Source organism: Takifugu rubripes, chromosome 15 (genome assembly GCF_901000725.2).
Source record: "Takifugu rubripes chromosome 15, fTakRub1.2, whole genome shotgun sequence".
In the NCBI taxonomy this organism is placed as follows: Eukaryota; Metazoa; Chordata; class Actinopteri; order Tetraodontiformes; family Tetraodontidae; genus Takifugu; species Takifugu rubripes.
In genome coordinates, this window is record NC_042299.1 from 1,860,234 (window position 1) to 1,885,073 (window position 24,840).

General features: G+C 47.3%; 2 protein-coding genes across 3 annotated transcripts; one reads left to right on the forward strand and one right to left on the reverse strand.

Moving 5' to 3' along the window:
- Positions 1-4,908: 4,908 nt before the first annotated feature.
- Positions 4,909-11,272, forward strand: LOC101066852 (single-minded homolog 2-like). 2 transcript variants are annotated; one of them, XM_029848412.1, is made up of 11 exons: positions 4,909-5,309; positions 7,327-7,409; positions 7,761-7,850; positions 7,922-8,030; positions 8,128-8,213; positions 8,299-8,498; positions 8,592-8,698; positions 8,900-9,047; positions 9,117-9,270; positions 9,348-9,594; positions 9,673-11,272. In XM_029848412.1, exons 1-11 carry the CDS (start codon positions 5,135-5,137, stop codon positions 10,359-10,361), a joined length of 2,088 nt encoding a protein of 695 aa, XP_029704272.1. In that variant the 5' UTR covers positions 4,909-5,134; the 3' UTR covers positions 10,362-11,272. The 2 variants fall into 2 exon arrangements, with proteins under 2 accessions (XP_029704272.1, XP_003979375.2); XM_003979326.2 differs by having other exon boundaries at positions 9,351-9,594.
- A 428-nt stretch (positions 11,273-11,700) lies between these two features.
- Positions 11,701-24,670, reverse strand: hlcs (holocarboxylase synthetase (biotin-(proprionyl-CoA-carboxylase (ATP-hydrolysing)) ligase)). Its single transcript, XM_029848456.1, has 11 exons — positions 24,297-24,670; positions 23,845-23,979; positions 23,348-23,510; positions 21,789-22,783; positions 21,301-21,480; positions 19,893-20,173; positions 13,725-13,792; positions 13,283-13,443; positions 13,010-13,124; positions 12,687-12,900; positions 11,701-12,160 (listed from the first exon to the last, which is right to left on the reverse strand). Exons 1-11 carry the CDS (start codon positions 24,534-24,536, stop codon positions 11,989-11,991), a joined length of 2,724 nt encoding a protein of 907 aa, XP_029704316.1. The 5' UTR covers positions 24,537-24,670; the 3' UTR covers positions 11,701-11,988.
- Positions 24,671-24,840: the final 170 nt, after the last annotated feature.

The following is a 24,840-nucleotide window of genomic DNA, read 5'->3' on the forward strand; positions in this document are numbered from 1 at the left end:
TCCTGATCCTGATCCTGACCCAACCCACCTCTGACCCACCCCTGACCCTGACCCAACCCACCTCTGACCCACCCCTGATCCTGATCCTGATCCTGACCCAACCCACCGCTGACCCTGACCCAACCCACCTCTGACCCTGACCCAACCCACCTCTGACCCACCCCTGATCCTGATCCTGACCCACCTCTGACCCACCCCTGATCCTGATCCTGACCCACCTCTGACCCACCTCTGACCCACCCCTGATCCTGACCCAACCCACCTCTGACCCACCCCTGATCCTGATCCTGATCCTGACCCACCTCTGACCCACCTCTGACCCACCCCTGGTCCTTATCCTGATCCTGATCCCGACCCACCCCTGACCCACCCCTGATCCTGACCCAACCCACCTCTGACCCACCCCTGATCCTGATCCTGATCCTGACCCACCTCTGACCCACCTCTGACCCACCCCTGATCCTTATCCTGATCCTGATCCCGACCCACCCCTGACCCACCCCTGATCCTGACCCAACCCACCCCTGACCCACCCCTGATCCTGATCCTGATCCTGATCCTGATCCTGACCCACCTCTGGCCCACCCCTGACCCACCTCTGGCCCACCCCTGACCCAACCCACCTCTGACCCAACCCACCTCTGACCCACCCTTGATCCTGATCCACCCCTGATCCTGATCCTGACCCAACCCACCCCTGACCCACCCCTGATCCCAATCCTGACCCAACCCACCTCTCACCCACCCCTGATCCCAATCCTGACCCAACCCACCTCTCACCCACCCCTGATCCCGATCCTGTCCCAACCCACCTCTGACCCATCTCACTTCTGATCCAATTGTAAAATGAACCTTAAACCCATGTCTTAACCCTCAACTTGTCCTTTAAAGTTGTGGGGCCCACACACACACACACACACACACACACACACACACACACACACACACACACACAGAACAGGGAAGTCGAGTACAAACTCACCTTCAGGCTCTAAAATCAGGTACATTCTAAAGTTTGACTCTTTTTAGGCTCATTTACCAGATTTATTTTCACAGATGAACACATGAATGAGTGTGCATGAACACGTGCTTTCTCCTCCCACATCTGTGTCTCCTCGTGCCACTTTCACCTCCTCCCATCTCACTCGTGATGCTGCTGTTTATTTCCTGTAGGAAGAGGTTCTGATTGCTGCTACCTGAGAACATAAGGTAGAGCGATGTGCTGACTTGGCTAAACTGGTGCTAACTGGGCCCTGATGGGCTCCCTCCACTTTGTCTGGTTAAAGTGGTTCTCCTGACACACCACGACACACGCCTGAGGCCACCATCATCACCCTGGACCTCACCCTGGACCTTCATGATGATGGCTCTTCATCGTCTCAGCTGTTTCTCCCAGACATGCATCTTGTCTCCGTGGTGGCTCTTGGTACTGGATGTGAATGATTTCCTTTCAACCTGCTGCAGCTTCTAATCACGCGTGAAGTCATTTTGTGCTGAATTTTGCTGTTTACGTGATTCGTTAGTTTACTATGAAAATGTGAGACACTTCTAGCAGCTCTACAGTGGGTCAGGAGCGACATGTCCATGACTGCAGATGTACCACCGGTACCACCAGTGTCACCAGGCAGCAGCACTCACTCTGCTCTATTTTGTACAGTGTGTTGAATTAACTTGAGATACTTTGTGGTTTCAAAGACACAATAAATGTTATTTCAAACAACATTTGGTATTAAAACTGTTCAAAGTCTGAAGGTGCTGCAGGCGTCTCATTTCTTCCTGGTCAGTCGGAGCTTTAAAATCTGTTCAAAACCACTTCTTCAGAGAAATTAAAAGAACAAAGGCTGATAAATGAGTTCAACATTTTAGGGCGAAGCATGTTGCGATGATCAGGAATCCTGAACAGATCTTTGTTTCTCAGAATGATGTTGCAGTTCTTCATGGCATCCTCTCCATTCAGAGGGAGCTCAGGGGTCTTTTGAAGGCCTCACTGGTGACGTCAGCTGTAAATGGGGACCAACTTCCAAACCAAAACATCATTTTCATGTATTTGAGATTAGATCCAGATGTCAGAATTTATGGGAGTCATCAGTGTTATGTAATGGGTAAAGCTCATAACTGAGATTAACCACAATGAACCTTCATCATTATAGTGTTATTAAGTATTAAAGTAGTATAAACTGGAGCATTCCCACATAGTGCACAGTATTCCTGCGGTCAAGTGTAATTACCATTACTGGCCAGGTGGTGGCGGTGTTGCAGCAGCAAATGTGATGTGACGCGTCATTGAGGATAAAATATAAAAAAAACAAGCAAACGCAAGAAACATAAAATACCAAATGAAATGGGAAGATAAAAATGAGGTGGTGTCGGAATCCTGCTTCTTTGTTCAACCTTCTTTTCAGTTATTATTCCTTTGGTCCCATAATTCCAATTCTTTCCTTTCTTGGCCGCTTTTTCCCCTGCGGGCTCAGGGGAGGGTGCTGGAGCCTATCCCAGCTGCATCACTGCAGGGCCCTGTGAGAGCAAATAGGGCTTCGCTAGCTTGTCAAGGTGCCTCAGCTCGGAGGGTGACAGTCCAAGCTTCCACCGCCCCAGTTATAATTCTCAGAAAGGCAAATAATTCTGCTAAAAGGGACAAAGTTGCATCCGTCATCACTGTGCTTGTGTGAGGGAAATATTTTTTCTCCTAAAAGTAATAAAGTCTGAAAACTGAGAGGTTCTCCAGTTACTGACTCCTGCAGTCCTGTGACCCTGGAAATATGAATGAATGGATGGATCATAGAAAGATTAAAAATGGCCCAACGAACCAAAAACATGGAGTTAAAACTGTTGAATAAAATATCAATAGTGTTTAGGGGTGAAATGGGCTCAGTGCTTTTATCTGGAATCACATTAGTCTTTTTATTTAATTACATTTATCATCTGTTAGAGGTTAAAGTTCATCATCTTTGGTTCTTCGGGATTATTTGGAGGTTCAACCACGTTTATTTGGAATAAATTTGGTCTTCAGGCCAACAATTCAGCCGATGATTCGACATATTTACAGGAATTAAAACCATAAATACAACAATTCAGACCAATATGATAAAAATACTAGAAGTCCTGATCTTTATTTTAAAAAAAACGTCCTTATTTTACATCTTATTTGACTATTAGAATTTTATTATCAATCTGTTAATCTTGTCATTTTTCTAAAGTGTTTACACTGAATTATCACTTTATTAAAGGGGCCATGTTGTTTTTAATCTATTTTTGCATCAAGCCAAGATCTACAGCCCCATAATAGAAATGAGTCTCCATGGAAACGTCCAAGTGTGGGCCGAGTGCTGCCGTTGTCACCAGCAGCTTTATTCCCCTCCGGCCCGGCCTGGTTCACTGGTCCCTGGGGTCCCAGCCTGCGTGAGGACCACATGCTCGGGGGCTCCGTCCAGCTCAGAACGTTCCGAAATTCCAAATTCCAGCGCGAGTGTGTGGTGAGCGTCGCTGCAGCGTGCTTCATCCATCACTGACAGCCCTGCACAACCTGATAGCCAGACGGGAGCAGCCAATGCAAACAGCAGCGGAGCTGATTGCGCCGGTATGAAGGCAGCTTTGAGGAACCCCCCCCCCCCCAGATCCTGTCCAGCACCACGCTCCGCAGCCCTGCCTCCCATCACCACGGTGAAAATCTGGGGTCTTTGGTCTTGTTGTCCTGGCTGTGAGGCCACATCTCTGCTGACCTCCAGGGTCATATTTCCCTGTTGCTCCTAGATCCTGATCTCCGCCACAGCCTTGGAGCCCCCGCCACTGTGAGCCAGGACCTCCAGGAGCTTCTGCAGCATCAGCGGGGTCACGGCCTCCATCAGCACCTCTGCTGGTCCCACGGCCTTCACAGCCCCTCTGTGCTCTCTTTCTTTTCTCCTCTTTCTAGATCCTAATTATTTCTTCATTCATTTGAAACTGGAAGTTATAAACATTTACTTTTCCAAGGAAATGTGGAATATTCTGTCAATAAGACCCAGTCTCCCTGAAGCAGATTTGTGTCGTCCCGTTCTGGAATGTTCTGCTCCTCAAGCACCAGTCAGAGGCTCTTACATTTTTGTGGGAATGAGCAAAAATCCTGGTTTTAGCGGGACTGGACGCTGCTTGTGAGCGCCTCCATGTCAACAATGGAACCATGGATCAGAACCTCCAGGACCAGCAGCAAGGGGAAGAAAAATGTTGGACGCTGGACAAATACTGAATCTTCTAAGCTTAAATCTAGAAGCTACAACAGCAGCACAACCACCAGGTAATTAACTGTTTAATGAGACTTGGCTACTGGGAACCAGTTAAACCAAAATAATTATTCAGCTCATTGTATTAAATGTGAAAAGATGCATTGAAATAAACCACAAACAAGAATAAATGCGTTTACAGAAAATCCCTGAACCAAAACAAAAGGTTTCAGCTTCAAATTCTTTCAATATTGGTCCAATGAACCAACCATTTTAGCCCTAATTTGGATCCAAATGTTTTATCCAAGATCCAACAAGATGACCTCGAGTCGCTCTGAATGGTGCTCACCACAAGATGGCGCCCTCCCCCGACCACGTGAGTCCAGGAGAGGACAGAGATGGATGGGGGGGGGGGGGACCCAAGCTTCCAGAGGAGGCCTCGAAACACTCATTACATGCAGATATATAAATAAACAAAGGTCTCTGTCGCTCTAATGTTATGTCTTTGCGTGTGTGTGGGTGTGTGTGTGTGTGTGTGTGTGTGTGTGTGTGTGTGTGTGAGAGAGAGAGAGAGAGAGAGAGAGAGAGAGAGAGAGAGAGGGAGGTAGGGGGTAGAGGGAGAGAGAGGGAGGGGGGGGGATAGAGGCACAAGTGGTTTTCCTTTCACTTTTCCTCCCCGTGTTAAAGCTGCAGGTTCATCCCTCCCGACCTGTCCTGCTGCTCAGGATGTCCACACAGGACACTTGTCCTGGACCATGATGGGCTGTAGATAAATGAGAGACCTGGAGGGATGGATGGACCGAGGTGACATTTCCAGTGATCCACCCGGTGACTGACGGAGCTTTCCCAGATCTACCTTATTCCCTAAATCTCAGATGGACTCCAGGAAGTTCAGGATCCTCTTTTACTGACGGGCCTCCACCAGGAACCCTGGAAAGATGAAGGAGAAATGCAAGAACGCCGCCAAGACGCGACGAGAGAAGGAGAACGGAGAGTTTTACGAGCTGGCCAAGCTGCTGCCGCTGCCGGCCGCCATCACCTCCCAGCTGGACAAGGCCTCCATCATCCGGCTGACCAGCAGCTACCTGAAGATGAGGACCTTCTTCCCCGACGGTAGGCACACACACACACACACACACACACACACACACACACACACACACACACACACACACAGAAATATAATAGTTAAATTCCCACCAAACGATATTCTGTCATTTCAGTATTAAAGTCTATTACAACAAAATAATTAAATTAAAAGGAAATCATAAATTAAGGATTCGCGCAGCTTATTAAAACATGGTTTAACTTCAAGGTTAAACAGTTTAGAAGACAGCAGCAGAATGTTAAAATAACAGTAAATCGATTCACTAGAATCGATTATCCGCCTCCTTAAATAATGAAAATAAATCTTTTAGATGCAGATAAAAAAAGAATAATTAATATGAGTGCGCCAAAAGATTTAAAATAGATCCAGACTCCTTTCAATGTACCGGTTGAAGCAAACATTTTCCATATTTTTTCTGTATCACTGAATAATAATTTCCAGGATCAGCACCTAAAATATCTCCATTATTCCTTTGAATAATAAGACAACAATCTCGACCATATTAATAATATCAGTAATTATGATCAAATAATAACTGTTTCGTTAACATAAACGATTCATTTCTTAAAGCAAATGAGGATGAAAATGACTTTTTAAACTTCCACGCACACGGAAGTGCTCACTTAAGAATCTAGTGATCCCGTCTTAGAATGAACCTTCCGGGATCCAGCGGACCCGCCTGTCTACTTAATGTTCTTCTGGAATAATTATAATATTAACTGAAATATTAAATAATTAAACCAACACATTAAAATCGATTTACTGTGATTAAACCGTCGATGTCCTTCTATTATTAATATTATTATTAGCTGTAGTAATAATATGAGGCTTTTAATCCATTTTCTAGAAAAATAACAGGATAAAACTGCCCTTTCGTTTTCCATTTAAAACGTATTTTTAATGTTCAAATTTAATTGAAAATCACTTAAATTTTGTTCGTGAGATGAAAATCAGATAATTTTCCGATCTAATGTTGCAGCTGTTGAAAGTCATTTGAGGGAAATTTAGGAAGAAAAATGTCCCAAAAATACTGAAAGTGGAAGATGTTTATTTCCAAATACTAATAACACAATTTAAAAAAAGATATCTCTTGGTCATTTTACTGTCCCAAATGATGGGAAAAAATAGTCACGTTTAAAGCAGCTCACATTCAAATCAAACAAAATATTAATAATTACAAAAATATTATACCCAGAGTTGACTCTTTTGATTAAGACCGCAAATAGGCTCAAAAGCTATTTGTTAAATGAAAATGAGGTCAACACTCAGAACCGGCAACAAGAAGACCCCGCACGGTCCGATGAGACTCCGCACGGGCCGATGAGAGCCCGCACGGGCCGATGAGACTCCGCACGGGCCGATGAGAGCCCGCACGGGCCGATGAGACCCCCGCACGGGCCGATGAGACCCCCGCACGGGCCGATGAGAGCCCGCACGGGCCGATGAGACCCCCGCACGGGCCGATGAGACTCCGCACGGGCCGATGAGAACCCGCACGGGCCGATGAGAACCCGCAGAGACCGACGCCGAGAGCCTGCAGGCGACACAGACCCCCAAAGGCATCAGGCTCAGAGTTTCCTGATGAACATCAACAACATCTTTGTCTGAAGAAAGCTTTTTTTTTCTTTTCTTTTTTTTACACAAAACATAATCTAATTCTTTATTAACTCCGTTAATATCCGCAGCTCCTTCAGGCCTCTCTCACAACCAACACACGGTATAATAACACCAGACTCCTGTCTGAAGATTATTTCTAGTTTAACTAAAGTTGAAATGACAGTAATAATTATGTAATATGATGTGTTGCAGCGGCTGACAGCAACAGATATTACAGGTCAACTTTATTATAGCTCATCAAAACTCTCAACATGTATAAGTAATGAGCATGTTTCATCTAATAGCACCTTTTTAAATATGTGATCTCACTGTCTCTCGCCTGACGTTGGAGAATTTGAAGATGATTATGTCTGATTTGAGAGGCCACCTTGTGGGTCACACTCTTTGTCCTGTTTCTGTGTGGAGGTCTGGGTGATGGATGGGGCCACTCGACCGGCTACAGTCCCCTGGACAACATGAGCAGAGAGCTGGGCTCCCACCTTCTACAGGTCAGTCCTGCTGGACTTGGTTTGTGATTCACAGGTTACTACCCTTTACTAGCTGTAAACGTCCTCCTCGGGTCCTAAATTAAGAAATTCCTTCTTTGACCACGACGCAGCAGCTAATTACCGCGGACTGGTTTGAGTCCGCCGACCCTCCCAACATCCCGACCGTGACCTGCGGAACGATCCTGTTCCTCCATAAACGTTTTTGAAGAAAGATAATTAATTAGCATGAAATTCCAAACAGGAAGTGAGTGCCGTAAAGATGCTGCGACTCCTGCTGGAGGGCGGAAGAGTTAATAAAGAGTTAATTAATGAATCATGTGACCTGTCTAAAGGGCCACGTTGGTCTTTCAGACGCTGGACGGCTTCGTCTTTGTTGTGGCGTCTGACGGTAAAATCATGTACATCTCGGAGACGGCGTCTGTCCACCTCGGCCTGTCGCAGGTAGGACTGAGGATCAGCTGTTGCCGCGGCGATGTGAGGCTGCGGCATTAAAGCGTTTTCCTGTTCCTCAGGTGGAGCTGACGGGAAACAGCATCTTTGAGTACATCCACCCATCGGACCACGACGAGATGACGGCAGTCCTGAGTCTGTGCCAGCCGGCGCAGCACCATGTGACCCAAGGTGATGTTAGGCCACCATTTTAGTCGCTGTCGCGTAAATACGCTAACGTTATCTTTGATATCTCATCTCACGTGTTCATATTGCATGTGTGTGACAGAGTACGAAGCAGAGCGCTCCTTCTTCCTGAGGATGAAGTGTGTTCTGGCTAAACGAAACGCAGGACTGACGTGTGGTGGCTATAAGGTCGGTGGCATCTACCCTGGCCCCTCTCAGGATATTGTCTCTCCTAAAATGTGGAACACCTGAGGACGTGCTGCTCCCTGTGCAGGTCATCCACTGCAGCGGCTACCTGAAGGTGCGCCAGTGCACGCTGGATCTGGCGCTGTACGAGTCCTGTTACCAGACCGTGGGTCTGGTGGCGGTGGGCCACTCCCTGCCCCCTAGCGGCGTCACTGAGATCAAGCTCTTTAGTAACATGTTCATGTTCCGGGCCAGTCTGGACTTCAAGCTCATCTTCTTGGACACAAGGTCAGATGTGCTGCAGCTGGATGGATGGAACGTATAGCTTTCATGTATGTAGACATCCTTACTCACCACCACGTGCGCTCCCTCTTCTGCCAGAGTGGCAGAGCTCACAGGCTTCGAGCCCCAGGACTTGATAGAGAAGACGTTGTACCATCATGTCCACGCCTGTGACATCTTTCATCTCCGCTACGCTCATCACCTGTGTAAGTGGCTGACGCGAGTCCGCACACGAGTTTCTGTGTTCCTACCGTAGATGTTTGATGGCAGGTGGGTACAAGCAAGTCTCGAATGTGTCCGTGAAGACCGCAGCCAGGTCCGGGTCCAGTTCTCCAGGCCTCGGCAGGACCTGCGGCTGGGCTGCATCTGTGTGGCAGCTGATGCAGATGTGTCTCTGCTCCCTGCAGTGCTGGTGAAGGGCCAGGTCACCACCAAGTACTACCGCATGTTATCCAAGCACGGAGGATGGGTGTGGGTGCAGAGCTACGCCACCATCGTGCACAACAGTCGCTCCTCCAGACCCCACTGTATTGTGAGCGTGAACTATGTGCTCAGGTGAGTTGGCCCCTCACAATTCTCCATGGCCCACAGCTGCTCACTGGTCTCCTCTGGATTTGTGCAAAGTGCCGCTGAATGCAAGGAGCTGCAGTTATCAGAAGACCAGAATCGAGCCATGAAACCGGGCCACGGGCTCTCCTCCACTCAGGACCATCCCAGACACTTCAGAGGCAAAGGAGCCAGGATGAAACCTAAACTCAGAGCTGCTCCCTACCCTGAGGTAAGCCTTAGACCTTCAAACGCACTGACCCGCTGATCAAAAACCCACCTTCAGCGTCGCTTGTTTACGGCGACCAGCAGGCCGCCGGCCGCAGCCAGTCGGACCAGTTGAGCTGCTCACCTCAGATGGACGTGTGGAAGGAGAGATTTGTGACTCTCAGCGGTGGGCAGAACTGCAGCCCCGGCCCAGAGGCAGGACAGGCTCTGACCCATCAGTACCAGCAGAAGCAGCAGCCAGCACACGCTCAGCTGCCTGACCCGGGTCTGCCTGGGGGACACGTTGGACCGAGCAGCAGCAGCTGCACGCTGTCCAACAAGTACACAGGTGAGCTCCCTGTCTGACGTGGCTTTCAGGGTTAAAATGCGGCGACTCTCTTCTCTACCTCTAATTATCGCCCCACAGCTCCGGCGCTGGTAGCTGACTGCAGGTACCCCGACGGGACGTATCGTCACTCTTCCAGCTGTGGGAACCAACATTTTGCAGGTAGCTTAAAGGAAGGAGCCCATGAAAGCTGGAAAAGCTTCCCCAGCAAAGATCCAGGTCTTTGTTCCCATTTCTACACCAGCAAACATGGTCTCCAAGGTGGTGTGGGACCTCAAGGAGACCAGGCCCTGGCCTGCTCTTTGTTTACTGGCCTTGTACTGGGAAAAGAGGAGCGAGGGGGCTTACTGAGCAGTAGGGGCCAACACTTCCCAGTGCAGGTGGTACTGGAGCAGAAGAAAGGGCCACAGTACAAGTACCCAACCGCAGGATATGGACTTCCACCCGACAGCCACCAGAAGCTGGGATCTACTGTGGAGCTGGAGAAAAGATCTGCCCAAGAGGAGCGGGGGCTTTTCAGAGGCGTGGGGGTCGGGGTTGAACTGGCAACTCAGTCTCCGTACATGTCGTTCAACTTTCATCAAGTGTTGAGCAAACGCGGCTCTTTTAAAGTCCGCCCGCTGAGCCAAGTCAGGGAGCCGAACAACCGGCAGGACAAAGGATCGGCCTGTTGTGGCTCCGAGAGGCCGTATGCAAAGCCTTCGTGTGAGCGTCTCAGAGAGTTGCCCTCATACATCGGGACGTCCGTCATCATCACCAACAAGAGGTGACCCACAGGCAGTCCGGACCCAGTAGAAAAGACCAATCTGAGGGTTTCTACACATGCATCCAGTAGCTTGATGCCCCGCAGGGATGAAACGGACTTTCTGTGGAACTCACGTGTATTAGAGAGAAATGATGTGCATGTGTATACTCTTCTATAGCTGCATGGTGCAACACGTATGGAAAAGGATTTTTATATGTCATTTTCACGACTTCAAACGTTCCTCAAGAGATGTTGACGATATTGTATTTAGGGCTATTTATGCTTCGGTTCAACAGCTCACATTACTCGAGAAACATCAAACAATTTAGTCTATTTATTTATTTAACTGAGTGCGAAACATGAACACCCTCAAACGGGGGTGCGATCGGGCTGTTGGGAGCGTCGCCACAGCAGCTCAAACGTTGAGGCGGTTGGTGTGAAGGTGCCGGTTTAGGGGGCCCACGGCCGTGAGGTACCGGTAGTTCTCCCTGCTTTAGTCCACATGGGGCCCAGAAGAGGTGATGCTGGGAGCAGACCACGTTCAAACAGCACAGCCTCAAGAACCTGAGGGAGAACCCTGTGAGGACAGGACCAATAACTGGTGTTGACCCAGCATCGGGGCTGGGAGAGGACTGCTGACTGGTGTAAACATCACATGGTTGGAGTGTCTGGACTAGTGGCTCTATAATGGTTCCTCTCACCCCCCTGGACAAAAAGCTAAGCGCTAACTGATGTGAGTCTTCAGGGAGACCCCAGGACATCATTTTGAACATCCCAGAATGGGTGTTCCCAGGTGCCCATTAATATCTCTGGTTCAGCACATGAACATCAACCACACATAATAAACCTTTTCCAAGCTGTTCCTGCTGGTTTTAACGTATTTTCCATCGCCATCCATCCATCCATCCATCCTCTACCACTTATCCGGGGTCGGGTCGCGGGGGCAGCAGCCTAAGGAGAGAAGCCCAGACTTCCCTCTCCCCAGCTACCTCCTCCAGCTCATCCGGAGGGATCCCCAGGCGTTCCCAGACCAGTCGAGAGACATAGTCTCTCCAACATGTCCTGGGTCTTCCCGGGGGTCTCCTACATGCCCTGAACACCTCACCAGGGAGGCGTCCAGGGGGCATCCTAACTAGATGCGACCGGTAAATCGAGAGCTTGAATTGAGCATTACTGCGGACGCCGCACCGATCCGCCTGTCGACCTCCTGCTCCATCTTCCCTCACCATCAACCCTCCCAGTATTATTACTGCAAACTGGTACAAAATCCCAGCAGGTCCAGAGCTCATCAGCCAGTTTACCTGCTTGGGGTCTAGTTGTGGTTACTGGTTGTGCAGGGAGACGGAGAACAGATGGACAGACACTTCTGTGAAAGACTTTATTACTGATGAGCTAATCTGCCAAATCAGAAACGGATCATTTGAAAAACACGTTTGTGCAACATGAAAGGAGAAACATCAGTGAGGGATGAAGTGTTTATTGATCGAGGTGAACAATGGCTGCCTGTCCCAAACCAGCAGGTGTGTCCCAATAACCTTCTCAATATCACATATTATTATTATTATTGACACGACTGAGGGCCACTAACTCGGCTCTAGATTAATCTCTTACAAACTACATTTTAAAAATGGTTTTAGTAGAGAAGTTTGAACTCAATGCTGCTTGATGACCAGCAGGTTCTTCAGCATATCAAAAGAGTTCCCATCAGGCTCCAGAGAGAGGACACCTTGCTGCTTGTTGAACACCTGCAGGAAGCCGTTGTGGTCCAGACCCACAACCTCCGCCTCCAGCCCGTCCTCGCTCCACAGCCGCACACTGGTCCCACTGGAGGTCCAACACAGGAGACCAGTGTCAGTTCAAGGACCGCATCCATCCATCCATCCACCCGTCATCCATCCATACATCCACCCACCATCCACCCACCCGTCATGCATCCACCCACCCGTCATCCATCATCCATCCACCTATCATCCATCCATCATCCATCCACCCACCCGTCATCCATTATCCATCCATCCACCCACCCACCCCTCATCCATCCATCTACCCACCCATCATCCATCCACCCATTATCCATCTACCCACCCATCATCCATCATCTACCCATCATCCACCCATCCACCCACCCATCATCCATCCACCCACCCACCCACCAATATTTGAATAATGTATTTAAATTAAACTAATTACCAAAGCCCTAGTACACTTTTCCTTCTTTGTCCTACTTCAACTGTGTAAATGATGTGACCACACATTGATACAGGTGTAATACTGGTGTAATACAGGTGTAGCCCCTGTGAGAGACGTCACAGCATGCCGCCAGGTGAGGGCCCCCGTCTGCTAAGCCTACCTGTGGAGCCATCTCTTGTAGTAAGCAGGCAGGACGGCGTCTGCACCTCCTTGCTGGAAGCTGCTGATCAGCGTCTCCAGGCAGCTGACGGTGCGAGCGATGAGCTGGGCACAGCTGAGCGGCTGCAGGCTGCCGTCATGCTCCAGGTTGTGCTGCTGGATGAGGTCATTGATGCACACAGTTGGGTTGCTGTTAGTCACATTGAATCCACACCCTGTGGAGGGGAGATGGAGTTTATTGATTCTAAAGATCTATAAAGACAGAGGGAATATATCAAAGCAGCAATTTTCTGACTCCTTTCATATGAATTAATGAGCTGTTACCTATGAGTAGATGAAATGTTGATCCCATTAGAGTTGAAGTCACCAGTATACCCCCAAGCTTTATCAGATTACTGTAGTAGATGTCGTTGGGCCATTTCACCCTCAGGTCTATGTCCTGAAAAAGATCCAAATCTATTTTAACATCACTAATCAGTTCGTCCTCACTATAATGAGGATTCCCTGTAGGTGGGTCTAACGTATAGCAGTGAACCAGGTTATCTCTCTCTTTATACATCAGCACATACGTCAGGCTGTGGCACCAAAGGACAATACCTCGTATCCAGGAAGTGTTCGGACAGCCTCAACCACTGCAAGAGCAGCTAAATGCTGCAGGAAGGGAATCCTCCTGCCCAGCCTGGAGCTCAGCTCAACCTGGAGCCCCACGGTGAACATGGCACAACCCAGAGGGCTGAGCCAGGCGTTTCTGCCCCGTCCTGCAGGGGCAACAGCAGCAATGGTGGGAAAACACAAATTACACACTACATCCTGGATCACTCAACTATCCATCTGTGTGTGTGTGTGTGTGTGTGTGTGTGTGTGTGTGTGTGTGTGTGTGTCCTCCCATTCACCACATATTGAGTGCCAATATGTGGGAGGGGGCTGTTTAGTTTAGACATGGAGGTTAGAATTGGGTCTAGTTTAGGGAGCTGGTCAATGTTTTATGTCTCTGAAAGTCCCCACAGAGATAGGAATGTGCGTGTGTGTGAAGACTAACCTCTGCCCTGAATTTGATGAGCAGCTATTGCTATTAGCCCCACATCCTTTGGTGAGTGCAGAGTCAGCCTGAAAGCAAAAATACAAAATAAAAATCAGGCCGTGAGCAAAACGAGTACAGCACTGGCAAATGAATTGTCCATTTAAATTGACATTCTTCCAACGACAGCAGGAACGACCTGCAACAGAACCTGGAACCAGACCTCAACCCCCTCCGGCTACTGCGAGGCGGGTTGGAAAAGAACCAGGACGGATCTGGTCCACATTGAAAGGAAAGTTTCCGCGTGGATGACACTGACACTGCAGCAGAGCCGTGTCCTCAGAGCAAACATCTGCCCAGGAACCAGCACAAAAGGAACTTTAGCATGACGACCAAGAACCAAACCCCGGTTTCAATCTGGCCCGGTTAAAGAGCTGATGAAGGTTGATGGACAAGAGAGCTGGAATGTGTGAAGGATTAGAAGAGCCTCCCTGAGATTATCATGCAAAGCTTCTCACCACTAAACCAGCTTAAAGCGACCAGAGAATTCCCACTGAACGATCGCAGACCCGTTTCCCGGGAGGCTCCCTCCCGGGTCTGACACCAACAATCGGATTTGAAAGAGCTGGGACACAACCGACGGAGGAGATTCAAATGATCGATAGTCACAGAGGCGCTGAGAGCACAGGGAGGTTCTACTGAACATCAACGTTCTGGTCCTGACCCGCTGCTGGAGGGGTCACATCAAGAGAAGTCATGAGGGTGTGACTGGACTAGCTGGAGCGCACGGCAACATTAGCGCACGTTACTCCCGATAGGAAGAAATTTGGGTCAATATATCCGAGAAGAGATCTAAAAGAGAGAAGGCTGGCCTCCGTTTCAGCTAAAATAACACAACTCCAAAAACCGAATGCTTTTATTTGATGAGGTCAGTTAAGATTTAATTTCATTGAAAGCCATTTATCTCCCAGATCGGTCCACCTTAAAAATCCTCTCACTTTTCAGATTAAAATATCTCAGATTAAAAGATTATTTTTGCCATCAATGCTCATTTTTGAAACTGGATTTGCCGTGCATAAGCGTGTTTGCATTGATCATTCTCCCCCATCAAATGGATGATCAATAAGAGAGAACAAGCTAATGTGAAAATGTAATTAATTTAGCTAATCCTGTTTACGGAGGGACAGCAGAAATTATCATTTCAAAATTGCACCGCTGAAAGTGATCAATGTGGGGGGGGGGGGGGCGCAGCGGCGCCGCAGCTGAGGCCGAGGAACGACCTTGTTGGGGTTTGAAGTGGGCCGAGGAGCCTCCACGGCTCTCAGAGTTCACACCTGATTCATTCATAAGGTTGAACACACACACACACACACACACACACACGCACACACACGCACGCACACAAATACATACACGCACACACACGGTTTGGTTTTCAGCTTCTGTAAAGGACCGAAAGACAACAATAACTTCTGATGCTCTACTGTAAATGATGTCACCTAGGAATGATGTCACCTGGGAATGATGTCACCTGGGAATGATGTCACCTGCTGATGAGCGGGCCTATAAAAGGTGGAGCGCACGTTTGTAAAACACTGAGCTGACCGTGTGTGAAGCTACTGTATCTGCTTTCATGTTGGCGCACACAAAAACACACACACACACGCGCGCGCACACACAGCTGCATTATTGGGGAATTCCTCACCATCCGTAGCAGTTGTTACTTCTAACATTTACAAGTATCTGGCAGGTTCCATGAGTCGGCAGCCATGATGGCGGCCTGATCCTGGTGCTCTTGACGTGGTTCTAGCATGACTGCGCTCCAGAACTGCGCCACATGTTCCCCAGAAGAAGAACTGGGCCCATTTAGGCGTCTGCTTACAATCTGTTCTAATTACAGCGGCAACACGTGAGGTCAATCGGACCAGTTACATTTTTATGGTGAAACCTGTTGCCACATTTATGAAGAATTGGTTTGGTTTTCTGCGTCTCCATGCAGTCACGCGGTGTCACTGTGGACAGTCAGCAGCAGACATCTGCTCACTCCCTGGAGCACCTGAGCCGATTCTCTGCTCAGGCTTAGTTCCAGATAGAGACAATGTCCCAAAGGTGGTGCTCATAGGAGGCTCTTTCAGGGGCAGAGCTGGGGTCATGCCTGGGGTCATGCCTGGGGTCACGTCAGGAGATACTCCAGTGGTCTCTACAACACCAAACATCTGTGTTCAGCCAGAAAGAAATCTGAATGTAACCCACAATCGCTGCTTTCTTTGTCAATCTTCTTTGATGGAACAGTAATGTGCAGAAGGAAAACGTGGAGGGAAAGTGGCCTCTGGGGCCTCTCTGTGTGGGCTTCCAGCTCTTACAGGAGAAAGTCAACAAGAAGGTGTTGCTCCAGGCTCGAGGATCAAGTTCAACAGAGCAGGAAAAGGACAATTATGTTCTCTGAAGCAGCTGAGTGGCTTTAAAAATGGAACAGACTCTTATTCTGACCTTTTCACAAATAAACACTTCCAGGCTGTTAACGCTCCCTAAATAAACACCCAGAATCTGGGCTAACATTTGTTATAGTCTGGGTGTGTTGGAAAAATGGCCGATTTCTTCGTTTTATTCCCTTTTTCGACGCATCCTTGATTCAGATGGATATTACGTTGTAAAGAGCCCAGGACAGAACGATAGTATTCAGCTCTCTGTCGCTAATGATGGAGGAACCTCCGACGGTGAGGATGAAGGACACAATGTTGATGGATGGAGCTCCAGACTGTGACACATCAAACCCACTATTACTGCTGCTACTGCTGCTACTACTACTACTATTACTGCTGCTACTGCTGCTGTTATTACTGCTGCTGCTGCTGCTACTACTGCTACTGCTGCTACTACTGCTACTATTACTGCTGCTACTGCTGCTACTACTGCTACTACTACTACTATTACTGCTGCTACTGCTGCTGTTATAACTGCTGCTACTGCTGCTGTTATTACTACTGCTACTGCTGCTATTACTGTTATTACTACTGCTGCTACTACTGCTACTGCTGCTACTACTGCTGCTATTACTGTTATTACTACTGCTACTACTACTATTACTGCTGCTACTGCTGCTGTTATAACTGCTGCTGCTGCTGCTACTACTGCTACTGCTGCTATTACTGTTATTACTACTGCTGCTACTACTGCTACTGCTGCTACTACTACTACTATTACTGCTGCTACTGCTGCTGTTATTACTGCTGCTACTGCTGCTGTTATTACTGCTGCTGCTGCTGCTACTACTGCTACTGCTGCTATTACTGTTATTACTACTGCTGCTACTACTGCTACTGCTGCTACTACTACTACTATTACTGCTGCTACTGCTGCTGTTATTACTGCTGCTACTGCTGCTGTTATTACTGCTACTGCTGCTATTACTGTTATTACTACTACTACTACTGCTGCTACTACTACTACTACTATTACTGCTGCTACTGCTGCTACTACTACTACTACTACTATTACTGCTGCTACTACTACTACTGCTGCTACTGCTGCTATTACTGCTACTGCTGCTGTTACTACTGCTACTGCTGCTATTACTGTTATTACTACTGCTGCTACTGCTGCTACTACTACTGTTGCTGCTGCTGTTATTACTACTACTGCTGCTGCTACTACTACTACTACTATTACTGCTGCTACTACTACTACTACTGCTGCTACTACTACTACTACTATTACTGCTGCTACTGCTGCTACTACTACTACTACTATTACTGCTGCTACTACTACTACTGCTGCTACTACTACTACTACTATTACTGCTGCTACTACTACTACTGCTGCTACTACTACTACTACTGCTGCTACTACTACTACTACTACTATTACTGCTGCTACTGCTACTACTACTACTATTGCTGCTGCTACTATTACTACTACTGCTGCTACTACTACTACTACTACTACTATTACTGCTGCTACTACTGCTACTGCTGCTACTACTACTACTATTACTGCTGCTACTACTGCTACTGCTGCTACTACTACTACTACTACTATTGCTGCTGCTACTATTACTACTACTGCTGCTACTACTACTACTACTACTATTACTGCTGCTACTACTGCTACTGCTGCTACTACTACTACTACTACTATTACTGCTGCTACTACTACTACTGCTGCTACTACTACTACTACTATTACTGCTGCTGCTACTACTACTACTACTGCTGCTACTCCTGCTACTACTACTACTACTACTACTACTACTACTTCTACTACTACCCCTGACATTTCTAATGCAGTCAACACTCACAGTTTAGTTGGAGCCATGTCCCGTCTGTATTTCTGGAATATTTCACACTACTGCATATTTTCTGGTCCAACAACAATATTAGCTGGATGGATTCAGTGTTCATCTGAACATCAATGGAAACATCATTGGTTACTATTAGTTTTTAAACAATTTTAGAAGCATTTCTAAACCAATTAAGAAAAGACCTTCTTCTCCAGAGGTCAGACGACTGCTTTCTGCCTAGATTCCACGTCAGTGTGAGAAGAAAGTCTAAAGTTGTGGCTGCTCTCAGTCTTTCTCCATCAAACAGGCATTAATACCCTGGACAAACATCATGGAGGCCTCTGAGCCCAGGCTCAAAGCCTGTGCACCACTTCTCATCAGCTCTATTTCAGAAAGCCCCGAGGAGCAGCCCATCCATCTTCATAGTCCTGCTGAACTCTTCAGACCTCCTCCAAAGGCTTTATTTGGTCCTCAGATTATAACAAAGCAGCCGCCTTTGTCCTGTCAAAAACCTCTAATAAGTGAATTCCCTACGATTCATCATCTGTCCAACTGTTTGCTGATCAGATTATTCATACAGGCAAATGAAATGAGACAAATGCGCCACAACTTCATTAACTTTCTTTAGAATTTCAGGGGCAACGAGCTTCATTCTTCTCCTGAAGGACGGAGATGAAAAAGCTCAACCCTCCGTAGGTTTTGATGATTCAAGTCTCCACTCGTCTAAAGTCAAAAGCAAATGTATCAGTAAGTTTATATGGAGAAGACGGAAGATCTCAGCACTAAAATGCGTCCTTTTAAATGAAAACGTGCGTATTTGGTGAATACACTTGGCGATTCAAATCTTTAAGCACTTTAAGTCTGGCCCCTGATTTTTCCTAAAAGTCTGCAGAAATAATAATAATAGGAATAATAATTAAAAAAGCATTCCTTAATCAAGGCTTGGGCTGGTTGGACATCTGGAACGTCAAACATTAGCAAGGAAATCAAAGTGCATCAACAGGTCCGAGGTGAGCCGGCCCCTCATTCACACAGCTTTGGTGTAACCTTAATGACAACACTGTCTGTTCCAATCAGCTCAGCGCTGCTCCAACATCCATTTTTCAAACTTTATGACAGTTTTAATTGTTGCCACCTGCTGCCTGATCGACCTGCTCAACAGCCACTTTGACTCACATGTGTGGACGCAGACAAAGAAGTCTATTAGGTACAACTTGGCTCTGCTGCTGAGGTCACTTGGGCATTAAATTAGTTCCAGCCCGTCTCCCCTCCCACACACACACACACACACATACACACACTGCTGCATTATTGGGGGAATTCTTATCCTCTTATCCTCATTTCTGGTGTACGACAGAGTTTAAAGGGGGGTAACGAACACAGTTTTTGGCACCACCCATTTGTTTTACAGATAACTGTGGTTTTACAACTAATTAAATAATAAAAAAGTATCTTGTACTATGACATGAAAACTAAACATTCCAGCCGAGGAGTAAATCGGTCTCACACAACCGGAACTCTGCAGGTTTTCTATCCACATATCAGGTTCCAAAATGAAAAGCACAGAGAAAAGTGACTCTGGGGGCTGAAACCTAAAATTCACTTCAAATCATGCACTCAAAACGAATCAAACATTGGCAGGAATCATTTTAGCACTTGGTTTTGAAGCCCGCTCATAAGGCAGCCTTTTAAACGTGCGCGCTGCAGCACACACGTGCCCCCCAGGGCAGACAGCAGTCCAGCTTCACGCTACCTTCCTGCACCACAGAAGAAGCAGCCTGCGGCCTTGGTAACCACCTATTTCTACTGGCACTGATAATATAGTGAGAAGAATATGGTGGCATCAGACCACTGTTTAAAAGGCCGGCGAGCACCTGAGCGCACGTGAGCGTTTAGTAACGAGGTATTACCCCTCCAGCAGGTCCATGGTGGAGGTGGCCACCTCGGCGTACAGCAGGGTGTGGCCCAACACGTCTGTCTTCAGGTTCTTGCTGTACGTCTCCAGACAGAAGTGAGGGAGCTCCTGCGGCTCATCAGCAGCCACCACCAGAGCCAACTGGCCGTCGGGACGCACGCTCCCAGCCTGGAGCTCAGACCCTGACACCATTCTTAGAGAAGCCTTGGAAAAGGTCAGGAGGCCATTCTGATCGACTCGGCTCTTCAACCATTCCAGAAAACTGGCCTTGGCGCCCTGCACAAGGGGAAAACGCCGCTTTAAAATGTGCTGTGCAAAGAAAGGCATGAAAAAAGGAGCAACATTCATAAATGATTCAACTTTACCCAACTTCTGGATGGTTTTGAGGTCAGAAGGACGTGTTTAGATGTTCATCAAGTCTTATATTTGATCATATGTCCTCTCAAAGTTATATTAGGAAGGGAGGAAATACTAGTTTGTATTATTAGTACTCAGAGGAAAATGAAATTTTTAAATATAGAGAACAAATTCCCTTTTCCTACTGGTGGCTTGATGGTTGTCCAGCTTTTTGGTTGTTTATTTATTTGAGTCCTTTTTCCCTCCAGCTGCATCCACAAAGACCTAAGTGCTTAAAAACCAGCTGCACTATTTTCTGAACTTGGAACATTAATTTTTAAGATGATAACAATGCAGAAACCTCAAGCCAATAACATTATTTATGTATAACCTGCAGACAGAGTTTAGCATCAGCTGACCAGCCACGTTGGGTCTAAATGCTAAAATCTTCTGTATGGAAAAATGATCTGCCAATTTAACGGTTAGCTGCAGGTAATGTGAAGAGGAGAGCCGAACCAGCCGACACAGCTAGCTCCACCACACAGCTACAAAACAGTCTGGAAACAATTGAGCAGCCTCTAATTTTAATCAACCTGCTACATGACTTTGAGAACATGGCTGTGGCAGCGGGGACAAAGGTCAAACATTTGTCCAAACAGAGACCAAAGAAAACAAAAAGCAATCTGAGCAAGGCTGCTACGGGAGCCCAGACTCTGTAAAAATAAAATAAAACAGCCAACTTTAGACACCAGGCAACTGTCTGAGTGCTGACATGAGGGAATTCAGGTTTTAAAGAGTGATCGTTCATGTTTTAACTTCTTAAATCGGCGCTCTGGCGCCCTCTACAGGCCTGTTCCGAGCACCTGCTCACGCATTCATTTGAACTTCTTTTTTTACTTTTACCACTCAGAGATAAATGCTCGTGTGTCTCAAACTGGGAAAAGGCATGAAGACATATGCCTGCACAGCATATAAATCTATAATGAAGATAATCACCCTGTCTAACCAAACAACAATCCGGTGACTGTAAAGTGACCCTGAAGCCCAATGAGAAGTTCTAACCTCACCTGATCGGTGGCCAGGAGGTGCACCGGGCTGAGAGGTGGGACCAGGGTTTTCTTGCAGCTGATGTCCAGAGAAGTGAGGATCTCTGTTAACACTTCATATCGCAAAGCGTTGCTGACCTTCAGCTTATTAAAACCTTCTGATGCCAACTGCTGGGAATCTGGGGAAATCTCCAGGTGGACCTTCGGAGAAGGAGCAAAGAGCATTTGAAATATTGAGTTTGACAACAAAAATCTCAAAACGTCCTTACAATTATTGTATTTTATGGTCAATTGCATTATTGATAAATAAATATAGATTTCTGCTAATAGACACAGACCACACTTATGCATCTTTAAAGGACAATAAACATTTACTAACATTTAATTGTTTTGTTATCCAAATCTGAGATTTAATAACAGTACAAGATATCGGTTTGGTGTATACGGGGGTGTCTGACGTCCTGTTATGCTGTTATATTCTCATCTCTTGAATAAACACGTGTCTTTACCTGACAGAGGACGGCCTCTCCACCATCCTCTTCGTGGGTAACCCTGACGATAACCATGTCTCTCTGATGGAGGACGTCTGATTTAAGCTCCCCCCACAGCTCCACTTCACCTCCTCCCTGAATATCTCTCACGTAGACTTTATCACTCGCCAACAGATGAAGTTCCAGCTCCACGCTGTCCTCCCTGGTAAACGCTAGCGTGTGGATCTGCTTTTGTGGCCTCTGCCGGCCCTCCAGACAGATGCCCGCAGGACAGAGGCTGGAAGCTAATCCCAGGACCCTGCCACCCTTGCTGAGGTAGGTGAGGAAGCAGGCCTGAAGCTGGGGTGTCAAGGGTTCCTCCTCTGCCAGGACCAAGAGCCTGGTGTTTTCCGCCCAGGGATCAGTGAGCACCTGCTGGGGGAGGAGGTGGTATATAATATTGTTCTCCATGTTTATACACTCTGACAAAAGTCGGGACACTGTCTGAAAGCGTTCCTGGGAGCCAGCAGTGTACACCAACACGTTTGGTGGTTTACGGCTGTGGTCGAACAACCCTCCCACATTGTGGTCCGCCTCGGTCTCACCCACACTGTTCACTTCTGAGTTATCGTCAGGAAGGTCAGGAATGTTTTCAACGGACGCGTATTTGACAGAGAGAATGGTGCTGTTCTCCAGCTCTAAGCATTCGTGGCAGCTGGAGAGATGGAGATGGTGTCCATGGCCCTCCATGTGGTGATGAGTCCCCAAGGAACGGTCCTCTGTGTCACTGACTGGTCCTGGCAGATCCTGGCAGCTACAGACCGGTGCAGACCCCCGCCGCTCCTCCAACCCCCTGTTGGCCTCTTGGCCAAGAAAGCGGCCTTTATGACACAGAGGGAGCCGGTGATCAGCAGGCAAAGGCTCAGCAGCACAGGGCCCAGCCAGAGGTCCACACGGCCATTCTGACGTCTTTGAGGCTGGCTGACTTTGCTTTTCCAGCACCGCACTGGGAGAGGGCTCCAGGAGACGCACCGCTACCAACAGAAAGGACAAAGCCTGAGTACAAACTATGGACTTTTCTTTTTAAATAGCAAACAAGAGTCAACAATTAAATACACCGAATAATGGGGAGAAATACTCAAGGCCACTGGTTTGTAGGGAACTTTCCCTCCAAAATAAACCTCAATGTTCAAATGCCATTTTTGGAGGCTCACGTTATAAAAAGGAAGCAAGAGGCGGAAATTCCGAGTTACAAGGAAAATTCTCAAACAAGTAAACTGAAGTTATTCTGTTTGTATGTGAAGAAATACAGACAAAACTGAGGCTTAACGTAAAGCCCTGTGTGTGTGTGTGTGTGTGTGTGTGGCGAGCTCACTGTGATGGTGAATAAATACACTGAAAGGGCTGAAAGGATCCACCAGACTCCAAATGCAATTCAACAGCTGGAGTGAGACATGAGATCAACACTCTCAGCTAGTTCTGCACATTCGGTCACTTTAGAAATTGTTCAGCTGATCAGAAGATAAACGTGATTTAAAAAGAAAAGAATTGTGTGCTGGGAGTGAGATGCAGGCCTTTGACCACTGAAAGTAACGTACGGACTATCTTTGAGGGAACAAGTCCATCGTCCAGATGAAGGCGGTCTTCAATGAAAGCGACACCCAGCAGAATAAAGTTCTCCAGGCTCGTCTGAGCAACCACCCTGAATGGTTGACTGGGACTATAAGCCAGAGGTAGACAGTAGTCAGACCACTTCAGCACCTGTATGAAGCACACACACCAGTTAGATCGAACCTGATTCTCCTTGAGAAATGGTACAGGATTATTCTGTCCTCCAAACTCGCGGATTAGGAAATCTATTCAGAAGCACTAGACCACATACTGCTAGAAAAACACATGTAGTTCTCTATAAAAACTGACTGTACAAAATAACAGCGAAAGAGCTGATTATGGTGATAGAATCGGAAATGATTGTATTGGTAGTTTTCTAAATCCTGTACTTTCAGAATAGTATTTATTTCTGCATCGATCTGAATCAGCATTCATCTTGAATGGTTTCTTAAATGGAATAAATAAAGCAGTGCGGGGTGCCTACTCTCTTTGCTGTTGCGGGAGAATCACAACCTCCTCTGTGACCTGCAGCTTCAATAATGAAGGAAATCTTTTCAACCTGTGGACAGACCCACGCTGAAGACTCCACCACGGTCCACTGGCTGATGTCAGCACATGCCTGGAGACAAGGGGGGACCTCAGAGGTCAGCGGAAGGTGCCTTATCAATTGGCCATTTGGCAGATGTGTTTTATATGTAGAAATAACTTTGCCCAGCTACTGGCCAATAAACTGCTCGGGCGGGTCACACTTCTGAAACATGGCGGTCTCAGTGACCTGCGCAGAAACGTTTCACAAACTCATGTGCAAATATAAATGTAGCGTCTTTCACCTTAACGCTTGCTTATTTAAATGTTGTGATGATACCTTGATTATCGCTGGTTCTAAAGACTTTACAGAGGAGTTAGGCCCAGGTGCGATACTATCCAGTCACTGACCTGAGGCTCTGTCAGATAGACGGTCTTGTTCCCCAGCTGGAGGAAGACCGTGTCTCCTTCAGAGGGGAGGGGGCTGCACAGGGGGGGCCCAGTCGTGGCTCTTCCAGAGGAACCGGTGCAGAGGCTGCAGCAGAAGCTGAGGCTGCGGCTCTTGAGTTTGCATAGGCTGGTTCGGATCAGCGCCGAATAGCACTTGTGAAAACGCACCCACATGTAAACGTAACACAAGGTTATTAACATTTTTAATTAGCATATGTCAACATGGCCATTATGGATATTTCCCCCCCGCACCAGACGTATTAAAAATAATAATGCCTATGGCCAATTCTGTCCTTAGACTTCTAATATTATTAATACTTTTCTCTTTCCGGATCTTCTTCTTCTGCTACGATGTAACAGCGTGTGCAGTAATAGCGCCTTTCTGCCCTCTAGTGGTCACTGTGCAGACTCGTGAAATTGGTGTCAATAATGACACGTTTTACGTCTTTTCTCGTAAATCAGACGGACAGATAGACGTGTTTAGATAGAGAAGGAATCCCACGGC

Excerpts from the sequence above, each read along its gene's own strand:
- hlcs (XM_029848456.1), bottom strand. The coding sequence starts at position 24,536 with ATGTTAATAACCTTGTGTTACGTTTACATGTGGGTGCGTTTTCACAAG. Across the intron at positions 20,174-21,300 it reads ACCTCCTGGCCACCGATCAG|GGCGCCAAGGCCAGTTTTCT; the intron begins GTGAGGTTAGAA and ends CCCCTTGTGCAG. Across the intron at positions 12,901-13,009 it reads AACATTTCATCTACTCATAG|GGTGTGGATTCAATGTGACT; the intron begins GTAACAGCTCAT and ends TCCCCTCCACAG.
- LOC101066852 (XM_029848412.1), top strand. The coding sequence starts at position 5,135 with ATGAAGGAGAAATGCAAGAACGCCGCCAAGACGCGACGAGAGAAGGAG. Across the intron at positions 7,410-7,760 it reads TGGGCTCCCACCTTCTACAG|ACGCTGGACGGCTTCGTCTT; the intron begins GTCAGTCCTGCT and ends TTGGTCTTTCAG. Across the intron at positions 8,031-8,127 it reads GCAGCACCATGTGACCCAAG|AGTACGAAGCAGAGCGCTCC; the intron begins GTGATGTTAGGC and ends TGTGTGTGACAG.